The following is an 18,800-nucleotide window of genomic DNA, read 5'->3' on the forward strand; positions in this document are numbered from 1 at the left end:
ACACTGGCTTTGAATGATGTGTTACATGTTCCCTCTATCAAAGTTAACCTTGTTTCTGTAGCATTGTTGGGAAAGGTTGGGATAAAGATATCCTTTGAGTCTGATATGACAATTATGACTAAGAATAATGTATTTGTGGGGAAGGGCTATTGTGATCAGGGTCTCTTTGTGCTCAATGTTTCTTAAGTGATTAATGAGAATACATCTTCTTCTTCTTGGTTGATTGATTCTTATGATATATGGCATGCTAGATTAATACATGTTAATCCAATGTATGTTATGAAATTGCGACGACTAGGTTTAATTAATATGCATGATAAACAAATTAAGAAATTTGAAACACGTGTTGAATCAAAATTAACTAAGAAAACATGTCCTTTTGTACAACGTGAAACTGATGTTGTTGATTTAAAACAAACTATGATGGATGAGGTACTAAATTTCTACAGAGGTAATTGATCGAATATTGTATATTTCAATTATGCTATTGCTATTGAAAAAAATGGATATTTTGTAATGTTTCATCATAGCACTTGAAATGTGGGTACTCTGATTTGTGATCATTTGCCATTGTATAGTTCATCATAAATATCGAAATACAAAAAGTAAAATGAATGTAGCGACAGGCACCACTGAAGATTACCAACCCAATTATCTTGCTTTTATGGAATAATGCCTAATGCTATCATCATTTTGTCTTTACAAACTTTTAGGGTTTTGTCTTCATATTCTATTACTTTACTACTTAGCCCAACGAAATGAAATATATATATTCTGGTATAGTAAATCTGGCTTTGGTTTGGACATAAAAAAATTGGTGTACGAGAAAAGTAGGTGTTGTGTTGCAACTTATTGCAGGATTGTTTGTTTTGCCCCACCATTATTACTCTTTTGCATGACTAGTTTTATTCTTTCACCTGATTACTTAATCAATTGGGTTTGACATGTAGATTTAAAGACTGATTATTAAAGTATAAATTATTAGGGAGAACATGTAGAGTGATATGATTTGATGCCTTGTTGATTGATTGGTTCTATGTCAATTAATTCAAAATTGGATGTGTATTTAATTAAAACTAAATTTGACTATTATATCAACTCATTCATTTCGAATATTATATTTGAACATTTTTGTTATTTAATTATTTACAATTATCATTCAATTGTTACTTTTAATTGTTATATATTTATTTATGTTAATATTCGTTTGTGACATGAAATCATGTGTTTGAATTTCAATTATTTTTAGATTGAATTTCAATTGTTAATGTAACTTGAATTGTGTTACATTGTGATTTGTTATATCGATTGGTATTAGTGATGTTGATTACACGTTACCTGATACTAATAACAAAATTTTAATTGATATTGTTACGTGAATTTTCCTAATTGGTTGCCAAATTCAATTGATAGAATAAATGTTGATTGGTTACACTATTATGAAATGATTTTGCTTTCAAGTGACAAGATTAAGAATTATAAACATACTATCTTCTGAAAGTAGAAGTGCGAGTGTTTTAAAAGTATAATGTGGTAGTGTTAGGTACAGTATTAAGAATTAAATCCATCATACTTTCATAACTTATCTTTGTGGTTTTTAAATTTGTTAGATAAGTTATTAATTTTTTTTTAAGATAATGAGTGAACCTTTGATGTGTTCTAATTAGCTAGGATTGATCAATGTGGGGGGTTATAAGTGATTTTTGATTGACTTTCCATTGACAATAAAATAATTGATTGTAAGAAAAATATTTACATGGAATATTTGAGGATGTAATTTTTTTTCTTCTCTTTAAAGTAACTATCTTTTGTGACATGAGACATGGGTGAAACAAGTGTTATTTTGGGAGTTAAAATGATAAGGAAGAGAGATAATATATTACTATCCAAAGAGCATTATGTTGAGAAACTTCTTAGGAAGTATCATGATTATCAAACTCTTGAGTTAACTAGCTAACTCTTACGAGTTTACGAGTCCACTTATCCTCTGTGAGTTTACTCTTGTGTACACTCTCTTTTTAGTAGACTTTATAAACTCTAACTAAACTCGGTAGATCAACAATGAAGTCAAAGTTTGTTGCTCGAGAAATGGTTGATAATGAGGCTAAGTGGTTGAAAAACTTCTTAGCTAACATTCCTTTGGGAATGAAACTGAACCCATCAATATCTATGCATTGTGATTCCCAGTCAGTGAGAGTTGTGACTAAGAATAAAACATTCAATGGAAAAAATAGACATATATAACATATACATAATGTGGTTAAGCAGCTGTTAAAAAATGGAACAATTTTCATAGATTATGTGAAGTCAGAAGAAAACTTAGCAAATCCTTTGACAAAACCCTTAGGGAGCAATATGATATTAGAAACATCGATGGGAATGAGACTTAAGCCAATTGAAAGCAAATAGTAACCCAACCTTTGTGATTAGAGATCCTATGAAGAAGGTTCATATGGGTAAAAACAAGTCACTTGTCAGTTCTGCTAACACTTAAATTGATTTCTATCAATTTTCTTTTAGTCTCTTCCTATGGTGTGGGAAAGTGTTAGAGTTGCATTAATGAGAGGATAAACTTTATAGTAAACTTTACATGTTAGAGAAAGCTTTACATTTTATAAATTTTTAATGATTTTCATATCCCTTATAGGTGGTGTATGATTTGCAGCATGCACGTGATGAAATCACTTATATGAGTGTCAAGTGGGGCAACTTGCACGAGATCTTGACGAGATCTCTAGAGCACCCATGTATATCATGCATGCGCATGGCGTAGCAGTGCAACACAACGATGAAATCACCTATAGTTGATATGAGATCTTAACACATTTTTCTCATGCCAAAGATTGTACATGTGAAGCATGAAAATTATATGATTAATATTTTTTGGCTTAAATATGTTTATCATATATGAAAAATAAGTCATTTTCAATTTATTACCTAAAATCCAGTTTAGTAATTTACGTACCTAGAAAAATTTTATGCTTCAATGTAATACTTGTCGTTAGTCTCATTCTGTTAAGTGACGATGTAACAAATAGAATGACATACCATCAAGCCTAATTACTAAAACATCATTGTCACATCATTTTTATTATTTAAATCATTTTAAAAAATTTCTTCTCCTTCTTTCCTACAACTGATATGTTAATGATTAGACTTGATGACGTGACACTTTGTCTATCACATCATCGCTTAATAGAATGAGACTAACAGCATGTACCACATTGAAACATAAAAGATTTTCAGGTACGTAGATGACCAAAAGTGAATTTTAGGTAATAAATTGAAAATGATCTTTTTTTTAGGTATGAAAAACATATTTAAGCTATATTTTTTTAATGTACTAGGAAAGTTAAGAGGTTGAGTAGATTTTTAAACAACTTAAGGTGACCCGATATCATATCTACAATAAGCTCTAATACTATCTTCAATTAGAGCTAAACCTAATTCAACTTCGAAAGCTAACTCATGAGATGAAAATATCCCACTTTTTACAAGCTTTACTTTGACTATATCTATTCTTGATGTGGGATCTCAACATCTCCCTTTAACTTTTCAGTAACAGCTTTTTTGACTAATTTTCCTAACAGCAATAAGGATGCCACAAGCTGTGCTTGCTAGCTGTTATCAAAGGTCAATCCCATACCTCAACAAGAAATAGTGAAAAAAGACGATGGAAAGAAGAGGAGGGTAAGTGAATTTGTTAATAATAATAATAATAATAATGTTAAGCAATTTAGTTAGTCAATCTAACACAAAAATAAGAATCTTCCTAAGCTTCTATACAAATAAAGTGACAACTGATTATACTAGGAGATCTATTACATTTAGTAAGCTAATTAGTAGCAAAAGTCTTTTTTTTTTTTTTGCACTATAGCAAAGTAACTGCAGGAGACTCAACAGAAAGAAAAATCTTCTTGGGGAGGCAGCAGCATACCAAAAGCCATGGCAAGAGCTCAAGATGGAAATGCATAAACCACTCTCCATTTCTCTCTGAAGGATCAACACGGTTTTAATTTCATTTGGTCCTTGTTAAGGTAGCGAGTCATTGACGAGCTGAGTATTCAGAAGCTTTTACCTAAACCATCATTCGGGCATTTGTAAAAGTCAAACCATTATACTCTCACACACACCCCCTTGGCTGCTTTTTGCAATCACAAAATGATAAACCAAAATAGTTAAACACGATCAAATTTTAATAACCAGGAGACTAAGGAGAGTTAAAACGAGTAATCAGAGCTTCAATATGAGATGTGAAGCCAACTGTTATTGAGGACTACAGTGAGTAGCATTGGCTTTATACATAAGGGTGGGAGGACGATTACATTGACACAAATTATGAAGCATTGATCTTCTTTGCTTTAATACTCTCAACCCTACTCTATGTTACTTTCAAAACTTTGACACGTTTAGAACATTAAGGCAACGCAATTGATGATTGTTAACCAGTGGCCACCATAGATAGTATGGTAACATCTCACACATGTTCATTAGAATATGAATTAAATGTGAACATTAAGTCATTTTTAGTCTGCTCAGCCATTCATGCTCAATTTGGTTTTCTGTTTTCTTAATGTGGTACTGATATTCTTTCCATACAGATTGGATACTTAATTCACTAGATATCAGCATATAATGGTGGAGCTTTGCAGTTAGAAGGACCAGATTCAAGAACCTGTGAACAATACTACTATGATCTCAAGACATCAGGATAGCAAAATCTGTGACAAAAAACAGAAACTATGAGGAGGGGATGGACGCATGCAGATAGTTTAAAGTTTAGAGGCATAAAAAACCCAGCTCTTGACAATTTTTCACATGTTGTGGCAACTGGCAAGTTTGACCTGATAATCTCATGCAACTTTTAACATGTTGGATGTCTACACTATAAATTCAAATTGCCGCTGCAATCCTCTCTGAGGAATCAAAATGCTACATGATATATCTTCAATTTTATTAAGATTTAGAATATCAATATAAATATTAGAGGAAATATAGATGCTTGTATTTCTTAGCCCTGGTGTAGTTTTACATTAAAAATCTAATATATACAGACCAGAAGCAACCATGACTGTAATAGGAATCAAATGAGAAAAGTAAAGAATCGGAATTACGTTGAAAATCACTTTTGTCCCCGAATCTAAATCAATATGATTGCAGAATCAAGTGGGAACATGGAAAAAAAGTAACTCACACAACTCCAGGAGTACTATCTCTCCTTTCCAACCAACAACACTCCAAATCCAATCTAACCCAATAGTTTTCCTCCTATTTATATCTTCTGACTTCTCCCTCTCTTTCAATTTGATTAGGATCTCTAACTAAATCACTGTTAAATTTACCTGTTAACAACTTCAACTAACCCTAGTGTGAGAATACAGAAACCAACCTTGTGCTTGCTATTTTTCCTTCTAGCATAACTTTTTTAATTTGATGTCTGCAAATGAAGTGGCTCTAATTGGAATGTTTTGTATACATTGCATCAATTAGAACATCAAGCAAGGTTGATTAGCAACAGCGAAGTAGAGCTCGTGATGGAAAGGTGCATTGAGGATTCTAAGCAATGATGTTGTACCACTCTCAACAATGTAGATAGCTAGAGATAAACCCAAGAGATAGAGAATGGAATTCAAAAGCACCTGCGGCTGTATTAAATATTGCTAACATATAAAGTTATTGATACTTAGCATATAGCAATAAAACTGACACAAACAATCTTGTATGTAACATATTAGAATAAGAATTTGGGCTTAGGGTCAAACTCAACCCTAGAAAAACAGTTTATAAGGTGAGAATTGCCTAAACTTTATAAGCACTCCCCCCACCCCCCCTCTCACACCCATCACAGTGTAGGTACTCCAAAGAGGCAGCAATTAAGATGACTTTCTAACATAACACATATGCTATGAAAGTATTAGCACACAAACGCAAAGGAACAAAAAATTCAGACTTTAGCAAATTGGCTTATGCCCAAAGTCCATTAAAATTGCATGGTTACTAATATATGATTTTGAATTGACCAGCCTTCTTTTCTTTGAGTTGTTGTGATTACCAAGTGCGGATATAATCCAGGAGAAATTAAAATGCCTTCATTTGGACATGTGAATAGAGGCCTAGGCAATCCATGTATGAAGAAAGCATTAGAAACAATGGGTCTACTTCCATCCTTCACCAAACTGTTTTTCCTATTCACCATATGTTCGCCTCCTTTGTGCAAATTTAACATCTGAAGACTGTCATGTTTGTATCATACATGACAGCATTGTCTTATGCTTATGTTTTTTCTTTCTATGCTTTTAGGTAAACAAAGTCAACTATAAGAGATAAAGCATTTCAAACAATCATGTCAGTTTCAGATTAGTTTGACTACTTAAACACTAACAATGAGGAGTTACTCAGTAAATCATTAAAGCAAGCATCCACAATACATTGAGAAGGAAAAGGATGGTTAAATCAAGACAATAATCATTTGACTATTGTTATATTTATAACATAAAAAATGAAGCTAAGTACATATCACCTTTAATCAAAAGTAAAGTGATATTGAGCCCATTGCATTGTTCATCTTCTTTTTCACGTGTAACTAGATAGTTCTCGCGTAGTTTAGTCTTACAACAAGCCTCTAGCAATCATTTCATGAAGAAGTTTTTCTGCCTTATCATTCTCATCTTTTTCAAAGAGAGCACTGATGATAATTTCAAAAGTTACTGCATTAGCCTTGCATCCATTGTCTTCCATTTTTGACAGCATGGCCAATGCTTCATCAAGCAGGTCCTGTTTACAAAGCCCATTGATCATAACATTATATGTGTAGATATCTACATGATAGCCTTTATCCAAAAGTTCTTGAAGAACCTCTTGTGCATCCTTAAGTCTTCCACCTTTACATAGTCCATCAAAAAGTATATTGAATGTGAACATATTCAGTCGAATTCCCTTATCTTTTATTTTGATGAATAATGCAATTGCCTTGTCAAGATGACCATTTTTGCATAAACCATCTATTAAGGAATTGTAGGTGATTACATTTGCGGGTATAGCTCTATCATGCATCTCATCAATAAGATCCCAAACATAAGAGATTCTCCCTGATTTGCATAAACCATCAATAAGAGAATTGTAAGTGACCGTGTCAGGAACCATATTTTTCTGATGCATTTCTTTAAAGAGATTTAATGCCTTGCCCACCATTTTACTCTTACAAAATCCGTTAATGAGGATCGTGTAAGTGTGAACGTCAGGAGTCACTCCCATTAGGGACATGGCATTGAATACATGTTGTGCCTTCTTCACTTCATAAACTAAGACATACCCATCCATTAAAGTACTATAAGTGATAACATTAGATTTCACACATGCTTTGAGCATCACAGCTAACACACTTTTTGTTTCTTTCACCTTTCCTTCTTTACATAATGCATCAACCAGTATATTATAGGTATAAACATCTGGGTTGATAGTTTTCAATACCATCTCATTTAACAAACCAATTGCTTCTTTCAACTTCCCCACTATGCAGAAGCCATATATTAGAGTACTATAAGTAACAACATCAGCAAAAATTCCCTTGACAGCCATTTCAGAAAATAAACCGTAAGCCTCACTTACACGTTGATATTTGCACAGGGCGTCAATAATTGTGCTGTACATTACCACGTTAGGTTTAGTCAGTCGTCCATCAATCTTTCGCAGCAACTTGATGGCAGCTGTTGTGTCTCCTATCTTACATACTCCATAGATCAAAGTCCCGTAACTAACTTGGTCGAGTTGAAATCCTTGTGCTAATAGCTTGTCGTGAAAGTGCAGTGCTTTCTTGACTTGTCCCTTAAGACAGAGACCTTTGATGAGTGTATTCAAGGTTATGGTGTCCGGCTGGTAACACCTCTTGAGAATCTTGGCCAATACAGACAAACCGAAAGTAATTTGACCCATGTGACAGAAACAATTAATGAGAATGTTCAAAGTAGAAAGGTCAGGCTGAATTCCCTTGAGTTCCAATCGGTGAGAAAGGGAAACAGCAGTGGAATAGTGCTTTGTCTTCGCAAAAGAATCTAAAATCTTGTTAAATTGGATGATGGGTGGGGTATGACGCATACACAGCATGCGATTGAATTGGGAAACGGCATCGTCAACATTTTGAATGGATGGGGGCTGAGAGTGAAAGTGAGAATGTGAGGAGTTTTGATGAAAAGAGGAAAAATTGGGAATGGAAAGAGAGTTAGTAAACCTTAACCTTCGTGAGAATGACATTTTTGAGAATGGATTGTGTTTGTTGGGGAGAAATCAAAGCTCCGATTTCAGATGCCAGAACTTATGGAATGGGAGGCTTGTTACTTAGGACTCTTGATTAGAATTGCATCGTAATTTACTACATTAGTGCAACTCTCATAGTCTTTTAAATCTACTTTCTTTATTATAAAAATTAAAGTTTCACATTTGTTTTATTTTGAATTATTAAGTTTGAAATATTTAATTTTCATCTTTTATATTTTTTTAATTTTCCATTAACATGATTTAATATTAATATTTTTAATTTAAACTATTAAAAATTATTAATATTTTTCTTTTAATTTTTTTTCCATAAAACACCACTTCACATTGTAAGTATTTTAAGTTTAAAAGTAATTAATTTAAAATATTTTTATTTTTATATTATTCTTTATTTTTTGTAAATTTTACTGTGACCTCCTGTGTTTGGAGAAATTTTTATAGATTTCTAAAATAAACAAAGGTTTGCAAAGTAATGACAAAATTCAAGGGAGTTAGGAGTAAATTATGGACAATTTGTAAAAAAATATATAGAAAGTAAAATTTTTTTGCTTGCCTTTATTTTATTTTTTGATTTTTTTGTGAATAAACTTTGTAGTCATTTTTTATATTTATCAATGTTACGAGATTTTAAAATGAAAGATTTAGTTATCATCCAAAAATTAGTTTTGGAGCATTCTATGGAAACCTAGAAGAAAGGAGGTGAATTATAGTCTTTAAGGAGTGCGGGGGACGATACTTGATGTGGAGAGACAATTTAGAGGTGCATATTGCATCTTTTTTTTCTAAATGACTCAAAATAAGAAATTTTAACTCTCGGTCATATACAGTTTTCCTTATTAAAAAGTAAGAAAATGCATATCATGGACATCTTACAATCTTTAAAGATAGTAAGTGATACCTTGTGGCTATGCATAGGGGACTATAATATCATTTCCTCTCGAGAAGGTAAAAATAGGGGCCCCCATGTTTTGACAATATTTCTAGGAAGATAAAAGAAATGACTCAATCTGAGTGTGTATTGACGAGTCCATTTCGGTAGAGAAAGAGTTGGATGAATTACTATTGAAGGAAGAAATCTTTTGGGAGCAAAGGTGGTGGAGGGGTGGCGAATATAATTGATAATAATATGTTGAAGGTGTCAAATACTTCATTCAAACACGAGGAAGTGAAAGAGGACATTATCCAGATGCACCCAACAAAAGCCCCAGTTTTTGGAGGTAATAGGTGATGATGTCATAGAGCTTGTTCTGGATATTCTCACAGGTATCAAAAACACCTATATTGTTTTGATCCCAAAGACTAAAAATCCAGAAAGCGCAACTGAATTTAGGCCTATTTGTTTATGTCATCACTAAAAAATGACTATTTTAAGGCACACACATTCTAAAATGGATATGCGAAATTGTTTGTGATGCGGTAACAATTTTATGATTGACCCTTTATGCCCACTTTGCCTCTAATCTAAGTATCAAATCCAATAGGCTGAATCAAACTAATTTTAGAAGTTGGCTGGAAGACATAATGAGCGAGATGGAAGAAGATAGTAGAGCAATGGTCTTCACAGTGGCAAGGAACATATGGTATGGAAGGAACCAATATGTTTTACAGAATAGGAGATTGGACTTTCGACAGATTCTTGCCAAGGCAAACCAGAATTTACCCCTTTGTTTGATGAGGGATGTACCAAACGCTCATAGTCAACGGGTACCTGTTGGGTGGAAACCCCCACCTGAGGGCACTTTCAAAGTCAAATTAAATGCTGCTATAAGAAACAACCAGGGCACATGTATGGGTTTCATTGATCGAGACCATGAAGGAAATGTCCTAGCAGCTTCCTCAAGAAGCATAAGCTCAACTGGGTTTTGTTAAAAGGGATGGTAATAAAGCAACTCATGAGCTTGCATCAGTTGCATTCTCTGTTATTGATTATTGTTGGATTGAGGAGGTCCCCCATTGTTTGGACCAAATCATTCTGGATGATGTATCTTTTACTTTTCCAGAAGTCTAATAAATCCGGCAAGTTAATCGTATATTTTTTTGATTCAGAAGAAATTAAAAGAAAACAAACTAGCTATAGCGCAAGAAGGGGATGCCTATAGCATCTGCATGCATCCTATTTGGAAGCTATTGCAAGATAAAGTTAGCATTTTGTTCTTTTAGCATACTTCCCATCGTGAAAAAGTACGTAGGAGTATTATTTTACTTGAAGAAAGATTCAAAATTAATAATCTGAAGTTGGTATCTCAGTGGTCCTAATATAGAATATTATTTAAAGGAGGTGTGGTTAAAAGTTTTGATGGATAAGATTTGTGACTATATGTTGGGAATAGGGGTGGGAATACGCCAGGCCAAGTCAGGCTTTGAAGAGCCTGAGTCTAAGATGAATTTTTTAGGCCTGATCTTGACCTATAGCCTATCAAAGATTTTTATTTTGGCTCGGCGTGGTCTTTTTAAAAGCCTAGCATGACCTGATAGTCTTTTTAAAAGTCTTCTTCACATTAAATATTTAATATTCCTTTGCTCTGGAGTAGGAACTTAATAGGAAAGTTAAAGGAAAAGAAAAACCAATAAAAATAATGAGGAATATAAAGTGGTCCATGACTCACACCTAAATTATAATTAAAGTCTTACTTGATTATAGGAATAAAAGTTATGGAGCAATAATGTATGATCAAAGTCTGATAGTTTCAAAAATAAATTAATTGTGTGTGTATATATATATATATATGTATATATATATATATAGGCCAGCCTATAAGACTTGTAAGGCTTTTTAATAAGTCTAAGCTTGATCTATTTAATTTAATAGGCTTTTAAAAAAGTCTGAGCCTAACCTTTTAATTAAATAGGCCAGTTCAGGCCAGGCTTTATGTAGGTCAGGTCGTAGGCCCCTGTAGGCCAGTCTGGCCTATTCTCACCCCTAGTTGGGAGTCTTTTACGTGCATGATGAGACCTTTTTAGAGTGATACGATGATGTGTGTTTTAGCAGTAAGGTGTTGTTATGGGGAATTTGCGGTTTTAGATCGTTGTATAATTTTTTACATGCCCTAGGGTGCATTTTTGTATTTGAGACACAATTTTACTTTTTTCTCTTCTTCTTTCGATGTTATCCAATAATATGTTAAAATGAAATATATGAAATTATCCTATAAAATTGAAATATTGATATATCATTACTTTGTCAAAATAACATATAATTTGATTAATAAGTTTTTATTAATTTTTTATTTTATTTCTGGAATTAAATATTTAGTATATGTATAATTCCTTTTTTAAGATCACTGATATTTAAACACTATGAATATAATGATTTTAAATTAAAATACTTATAAGATTATACTATGGGATAAATTTGTATTCCAAGTTTTTAATAGAATTATAATTTTAAGGATTTAAATTTTAAATATCTAATTAAATAAAATAGATTTCATTAATTAATTTATTTACTCAATAGTAAATATTAACACAGCAATAGAACGAGATTAAATATTTAAAAGAAAGCTTCAAAATTAATTTGTTATGTATTAAATTTTAATCATTGAGTGCATGAATAAATTGAAATGACATAGGATTATTATGCAAGTGATTTTAAATTATGAGTCCTTAGAATATAATTGTGTTAAATATTTAGAAGTTTTGTTGTCAATAATTATCATACTTGATTCAATTCAAGTATCATTGTCTCTCATTAATGATACACTTTATAAAAAAATCAATTTGAATAAAATCTAAAATTTTATTTAAAAATATACTGCACTTATTTTTTTTAATTAACTTATAAAATGATATATTGTTTGATAAAAATTATTAATTAGACATATAAGCATTATTTTGGAAATTTTGTTTCATGTTAATTTTTTAATTTTTTTTAAATATGAGATATGTTTTTATTGTTTGATTTTGATCAAAATATTTAGCGCTATCTCATATTTAATTATTTATTTTAAGCAAATAATTATATACATAAAAAATGCATAACGACTCGCGTGACCAATGTGTATGCACGGGTTACTTACTAGTTCTATAATAAATAGAATACCAACAGCAAAATCCTTTCAAATAATATTTGGTAGTGTAGATGATTTTACCCGGCTTCATTGGCTCTCAATCTCATCAACTTGTTTCATAAAATTTAATTCCAGTCTACAAAAATATACTTAGTTAGTCACAATTCTTATCATATCTGATAAGACATGGTCTTAGTTCAGTGATAAAGTGATGACGATAAGAAGACTCATGATATTTACTGAAACGCACAAGGAGCTTGTGAAAAACACTAAAAAGCTATACCTACATGTCCTACATGTCTTGTGGTCCACCATTAGATGCTGATATTAACTTTCCATTTTTTGGTATACACTTTAGAGTGTAGAAATAAAAAGCCTGAGCAACTTTTCATGTCTAACTCATTAATTTTCAAGCATAACATAAATCAACAATAAATGCTGACATGAAAAGATCATCAATTGCTTGATAGTCTTGAAGCAGATGATGGGCAAAGATTTGTAGAGAAGTGGGACAGAGACAACAGCATTCTCCACCAACTCAACGTCGTGCATGGTCTGAATCTGAATCAATAAGATTGCAGAATCAAGTGGGAAGATGGAATAAAAGCAACTAACAACTCCAGGAGTCCTAGCTCTCCTTTCCAACCTACAACACTCCAAATCCAATCTAACTCATTAATTTTCCCTCCTATTTATACCTTCTGACTTCTCCCACTCCTTTCCAACCTACAACCCTCCAAATACACCTGCTATTATACCTCCTAGTATAACTTTTTAAATATGATGCCTGCTAATGAAGTTGCCCTGGTTGGAAGGATTGGTATGCATTGCATCAATTCGAACATCAAGCAAGGTTGATAAGCAACAACAAAGTAGAACTCGTCAAGGAAAGGTGCATTGATGATTCCAAGCAACGATATTCTACCACTCTCAACATATTATAATTAGAATTTGGGTTTAGGGTATGAATCAACCCTAAAAAAGTAGTTTGTAAGATGAGAATTGTCTATTGTTTATAAGCACTACTTAGATCTTATCTCTGGTCAATGTGAGATTAAACACACCTTCTCACACCCATCACAATGAAGGAGCTCCGCAGTGGCTGCTGCTGTTAAGGCAAGCCAAGGGTGGCCGCAATTTAGATGACTTTCTACCATAACACATGTTATGAAAGTATAAGCAGACAAATGAAAAGGAACTAAAATTTCAGACTTTGGAAAAGTTGGGTTATGTCCAGAGTCCATTAAAATTGCATGGTTACTAATATATGATTTCGAAATGATTAGACTTCTTTTTTTGAGTTATTTTGATTACCTGATGCAGATAACCCAGGAGAAATTGAAGTTGTCAAATTATTTAACTGCCTTCATTTGGACACGTGAATAGAGGTCCTGGCAATCTATGTATGAAGAATTTATTAGAAAAAATGGGTCTATTTCCATCCTTCACAAAGCTGTTTTACCTATTTACCATATATTCATCTACTTCGTGCTCAGTTAACATCTGAAAACTGCCATGTTTGTATCATATATGGCAGCATTTTCTTGAGCTTATGCTTTTTTAAATAAAAAAAAAAAAGACAACAAGAAACAATCAAGAAAAAAAAAATAACGTTTACTTTCTCTGGTTTTAGGCAAATAAAGTCAACTATAAGAGTCCATCTTCTTTTCATGTGTAACAATAAAAAAGAGATAAAGATTGGCTGGTTGTCTTCAAAATTCAAAATAATTTAATGTATAAATAAAAGCATGCTGAAGATTATCTGAGCATAAATCCATGAATCTATTATAACTCACATGTCTAGTGGTTCACCATTAAAAGCTGATATCAACTTTCCATTGGTTTAGAGTGAAGAAATAAAAACCATGAGCAGCTTTTCACATCTCAATTAAACTGGCATGAGATTCACATGCAAAACATAAATCAACAAAAATGCTAGTATAAAAAGGAATAAAGTATCCCAACTGTGTTGAATGAATATCAGTATCTAATTCAGCAAACAGAGGATCAAATTAAAGCATGACAGACCCAGCAGACCAAAAGGAAAAAAAAATCAACATCCAAATCTGATTCATGCTCAAACAAGGGTGTGGGTGAGGGGTATTAGCTCATTCTCTATGGTGATCACTGTTCAAAGATTATCAGTGCTTCAGCCTCAATGAAGTAAACTCCTCGGAGTTATCAGTGCTTGATAATCATGAAGCAGATGATGAGCAAAGCTTTATAGAGAAGTGGGATAGAGACAACAGTATTCTCCACCAACTCAAAGTCACGCATGATTCAAGACTCAAAAATTGTGTGAGCCTGAGTGACAATGAGAGAGATTGGGAAACAAAACGTGAGGTGGCCATGGAAATGTATTAGATTGGCAAAAGGAGCAATTTCCCACACTTCCACCTATTCCACAAACAACTTAATACTGTAACTCCATTTAAAAAGTGCCACTACATGGTCATGATTTTACTAGGAAAAAATTTATCATCTGAATCTGCAAAAAAGTGCCACCACAAGCTATGAGCAACAAGTGAACCCCAAAAAAGACTTGAGAACAACTTGGAATAGAGTTTAGTGAAAAAGGTGATACTATCAATAGGAGGTTAAATTGGTTCTTTCTGATTTAAAAATAATGCTAAAGCAATTAATCATGTCAGTCAATCTAACACAATATAAGAATCATCATCTGCTTCTTTCCAAAATAAAGACGGCTTAATATACAAAAACTGATCAGCTCTACAACTCTATAAAGCTAACCAGTACCACAAATATTAAACTGTAAAATAAAATCAGAGCCTTCTAAAGAATCTCATTCCTTATATCTCTTTTCTTCATTAGAACACCCATTCCTTAAAAACCACCACCAAAATAAACCAGTCTTTGAAAAAGACTCAATTAGTTATGCCTCAATAATGACCTCCAGAAAAATATCAGCAAACACAAACAATTATGTTAGTTTCAGAAAACACAGACCATAATACTTGAGGTAAATGGAATCAACTACAAATGATAAAGAGTTCAAAATAAGTATGCTAGTTTCAGCATGGTCTGTGTTGTGAAACACAAAAATGAACAACTTAAAACTCATAAAAAGCAGATGAAACAGATGGACAATACAGTCGTAAGAAATAACTTAATGTCAAACTAGAAAGCAACTCACCTAATTTAGTCTTACAACAAGCCTCTAGCAATCATTTCACGAAGAAGTTTCTCTGCCTTATCATTTCCATCTTTTTCAAAGAGAGCACAAATGAGTATTTCAAAAGTAAAAGCATTAGGGATGCAACCGTTGCCTTCCATTTTTGACAGCATGGCCAATGCTTCATCAAGCAAGTCCTGTTTACAAAGCCCATTAATCATAATAGTATACGTGTAGACATTTATACAATAGCCTTTAACCAAAAGATCTTGAAAAACCCCTTGTGCAATCTTAAGTCTTTTGCCTTTGCATAATCCATCAAGAAGTATATTTAATGTGTACACATCTAGTCGAATTCCCTGTTGAACAATGCAATTGCCTTGTTAAGCTGACTGTTTTTGCATAAACCATCTATTAAGGAATTGTAGTTGATTACATTTGCGGGTTTACCACTATCATGCATCTCATGAATAAGATCCCAAACATAAGAGATTCTCCCTAACTTGCACAAACAATCTATAAGAGAGTTGCATGTCACCATGTTAGGAACCATGTTTTTCTGATATCAGGTTCACAAAAGATTTCATCATCACAGTTATCATACTTTTGGCTTCTTTCAACTTTCCTTTTTTACATAATGCATCAACCAGTATATTATAGGTATAAACACTTGGGTTGATGGTTTTCAATACCATTTCATTTAAGAAATTAGTTACTTCTTTCAGCTTACCAACAATGAAGCCACACAATAAAGTATTACAAGTGACAACATTAACAGAAATCCCTTTGACAGCCATTTCAGGAAATAAACCATACAAGTTTATGTTTACATAAACAGTCAATAATTCTGCTGTACATTACCGCATTAGAGTCATCAATCTTTCCCAGCAACTGGACGAGAGCTCTTGTGTCTCCTGTCTTGCATATCCCATTGATCAAAATACCATAACTAAAATCCTTGTCAGTGCTTTCTTGACGCGTCCCTTAAGACAGAAACCTTTGATGAGTGTGTTCAAGGTTATGGTGTCTGGCTCGTAACTCCTCTTGAGAATCTTAGGCCGCAGTACAGAGAAGCCGAACGTGATTTGACCCATACGACAGAAACAATTAATGAGAATGTTCAAAGTAACAAGGCTTGGAACAATTCCCTTGAGTTCCAATCGGTGAGAAAGGGAAACGGCAGTGGGGTACTGCATCATCTTCGCAAAGGAATCTAAAATCTTGTTAGATTCGACGATGGGTGTGGTATGAATCAGACACAGCATGCGATTGAATTGGGAAACAGCATCATCAACATTTTCAAAGGATAGAGGCTGAGAGTGAGAGTGAAAGTGAGAATGGAGAGTTGGGAATGAGGGGTTTGATAGAAAAAAGGGGAAATTGGGAGTGAAAAGAGAGACAGAACTTAACCTTTGGCAACGACATCGTTGCTGTGTATTCACATTACAGTATGACACTGTTTGCCTAGTTAATGTGAAATTGAAGTCTACCAACCAAAAAAGAAAGTTTAATTATAAATTAGTCGTTCAATTATTTCAAAAGATTTAATTTGATTTTTATATTTTAAAAGATTTAATTTGATTGTTAAATTCTTAAAAATAAATAAATTAAATCTTTAAATTTTTAAAAGGATCAATTTATTATTCAAATTTTAAAAAATAAATTAATTTAGTTTTCAAATTATTTTTAAATGATTCAATTTGATTATAATTTTTTTGGACATTTTGTGGTTGCAAGGACATCTTCTTGGTTCCTCTCCTCAAGAAGTCAAGGCAATAGCTCTATAATATGCATGATGTTTTATACGCATTTCAATAAGATTATTTTAAATTTCAAAATATTGAAATTTATCATATTCTAAGAGAAAATGCACTACAAGTTTATTTTCTTGAAAAGTTGTTGGATACACTTTGTAAGTACGGAAGCCAACAATTTGTAAGTACGAAAGCCAATGAAATTTTCATATGTTGACTAGAGCATCTAAATCTTATGTTAGTCCACAAATTTTTTATGTTAATCCTTCAGATATTGATTCTCTCATTTTCCAAGATTTAATATAAATTATTTATTCTCACAAAAAATATAATACTCATCAAATGTGATTATTGAGAATGCAATGCATTAATGAGGGATCAAGTTACCCCAAAAGTAACTAGAGAATGGACGCCTCGTTGGGGTTCCTAAGGAATCATCAAAGGAAGAGGTTGATCAATGTCATCTGAGCATGAAAAATGTAAGGCGAGAAAAGACCCATAGAGCACTAGGGTGCCAGAGACTGATGTTAGGAAGCCATAGAAATTTTGGTGATTTAATTTTCAAAATCAGTCACTGGTAATTAATTATCATTATAGTGTAATCGATTACACATCAACAGATGTGACACTTCATGTTTAAATTTAAAAATAAAAAACGTTTAGAAACACTGTAATCAATTACAAATGTCGTGTAGTTGATCACACAAGTTTGAAAATGTTTTATCACAACTTGTGACTCTTGAAATTTAAAATCCAATGTTTAAAATAATTGGTAATCGATTATATGCTCATGGTAATCGATTACTGTTTTGTAAATCAGTTTGAAAAGAATGTTGGCTACTGATAATCGATTACTGTCTTCTAGTAATCGATTACCAGAGAGTAAAACTCTTGATAAAAGATTTTTTTCTTTGAAAAATTCTTTTGGACAAGTTGTGCTATTCAATCTTTTCTTTTGAAAAAATCTTTTTATACTTATCTTGATGCTTTTCTTGACGTTCTTGTATATCTTGAGTCTTCTCTTGAATCTTCACTTTAATCTTGAATCTTGATTGAACGACTCTTTGATTCTTGATACTTGCTTGACACTTGATTCTTGACTTAAGTCTTTGACATCATCAAAATAAACTTGGAAAACTTTGCTTCCACACTTAGAGTTGGAGAAGTCTCTTATGATCCCTTATTTTGATTGAAATTTTGACGTCTTTGATTTTCTCTTGTTTTGATGAATTTGTGAAATCTTTTCACAAATAGAGAGAAATCTTCTTCATCATCCGAGTCCTCGTTGTCAATATCTTTTTAGAAGGATGACGAGGCTTTAAGTGTTATTCCCTTTTTTCTTTTGTCACTTTCTTCATTTTGATTAAGTCTTTGCAATTCCATCTCATGTTCCTGCAACTTTCCAAATAATGTGGCAAGATACATACTAGATAGATCTTTAGATTCAGTAATGGCAGTTACCTTTGGCTGTCATTCTCTATTTAGGCATCTTAGTACTTTATTTATTAAATCCTCATTCGAAAATGTTTTTTCTTAGTGATGCAAGATGATTAACTATATGAGTGAATCTTTTATGCATATCTTGTATGTTTTCATTTGTTTTCATCCTAAAAAGTTCATATTCATGGGTTAGAG

At 32.6% G+C, this 18,800-nt stretch overlaps 1 protein-coding gene across 1 annotated transcript; it reads right to left on the bottom strand.

Moving 5' to 3' along the window:
* Positions 1-6,384: 6,384 nt before the first annotated feature.
* Positions 6,385-8,348, bottom strand: LOC114367228 (putative pentatricopeptide repeat-containing protein At1g12700, mitochondrial). The gene has a single exon (XM_028324370.1). The coding sequence runs from the start codon at positions 8,248-8,250 to the stop codon at positions 6,610-6,612; it is 1,641 nt and encodes a 546-aa protein (XP_028180171.1). The 5' UTR covers positions 8,251-8,348; the 3' UTR covers positions 6,385-6,609.
* Positions 8,349-18,800: the final 10,452 nt, after the last annotated feature.

The sequence above is a fragment of the Glycine soja genome, chromosome 9 (genome assembly GCF_004193775.1).
Source record: "Glycine soja cultivar W05 chromosome 9, ASM419377v2, whole genome shotgun sequence".
Taxonomy (NCBI): Eukaryota; Viridiplantae; Streptophyta; class Magnoliopsida; order Fabales; family Fabaceae; genus Glycine; species Glycine soja.

Bases quoted from the DNA above. Each gene is read 5' to 3' on its own strand.
- LOC114367228 (XM_028324370.1), bottom strand. From the start codon at position 8,250: ATGTCATTCTCACGAAGGTTAAGGTTTACTAACTCTCTTTCCATTCCC.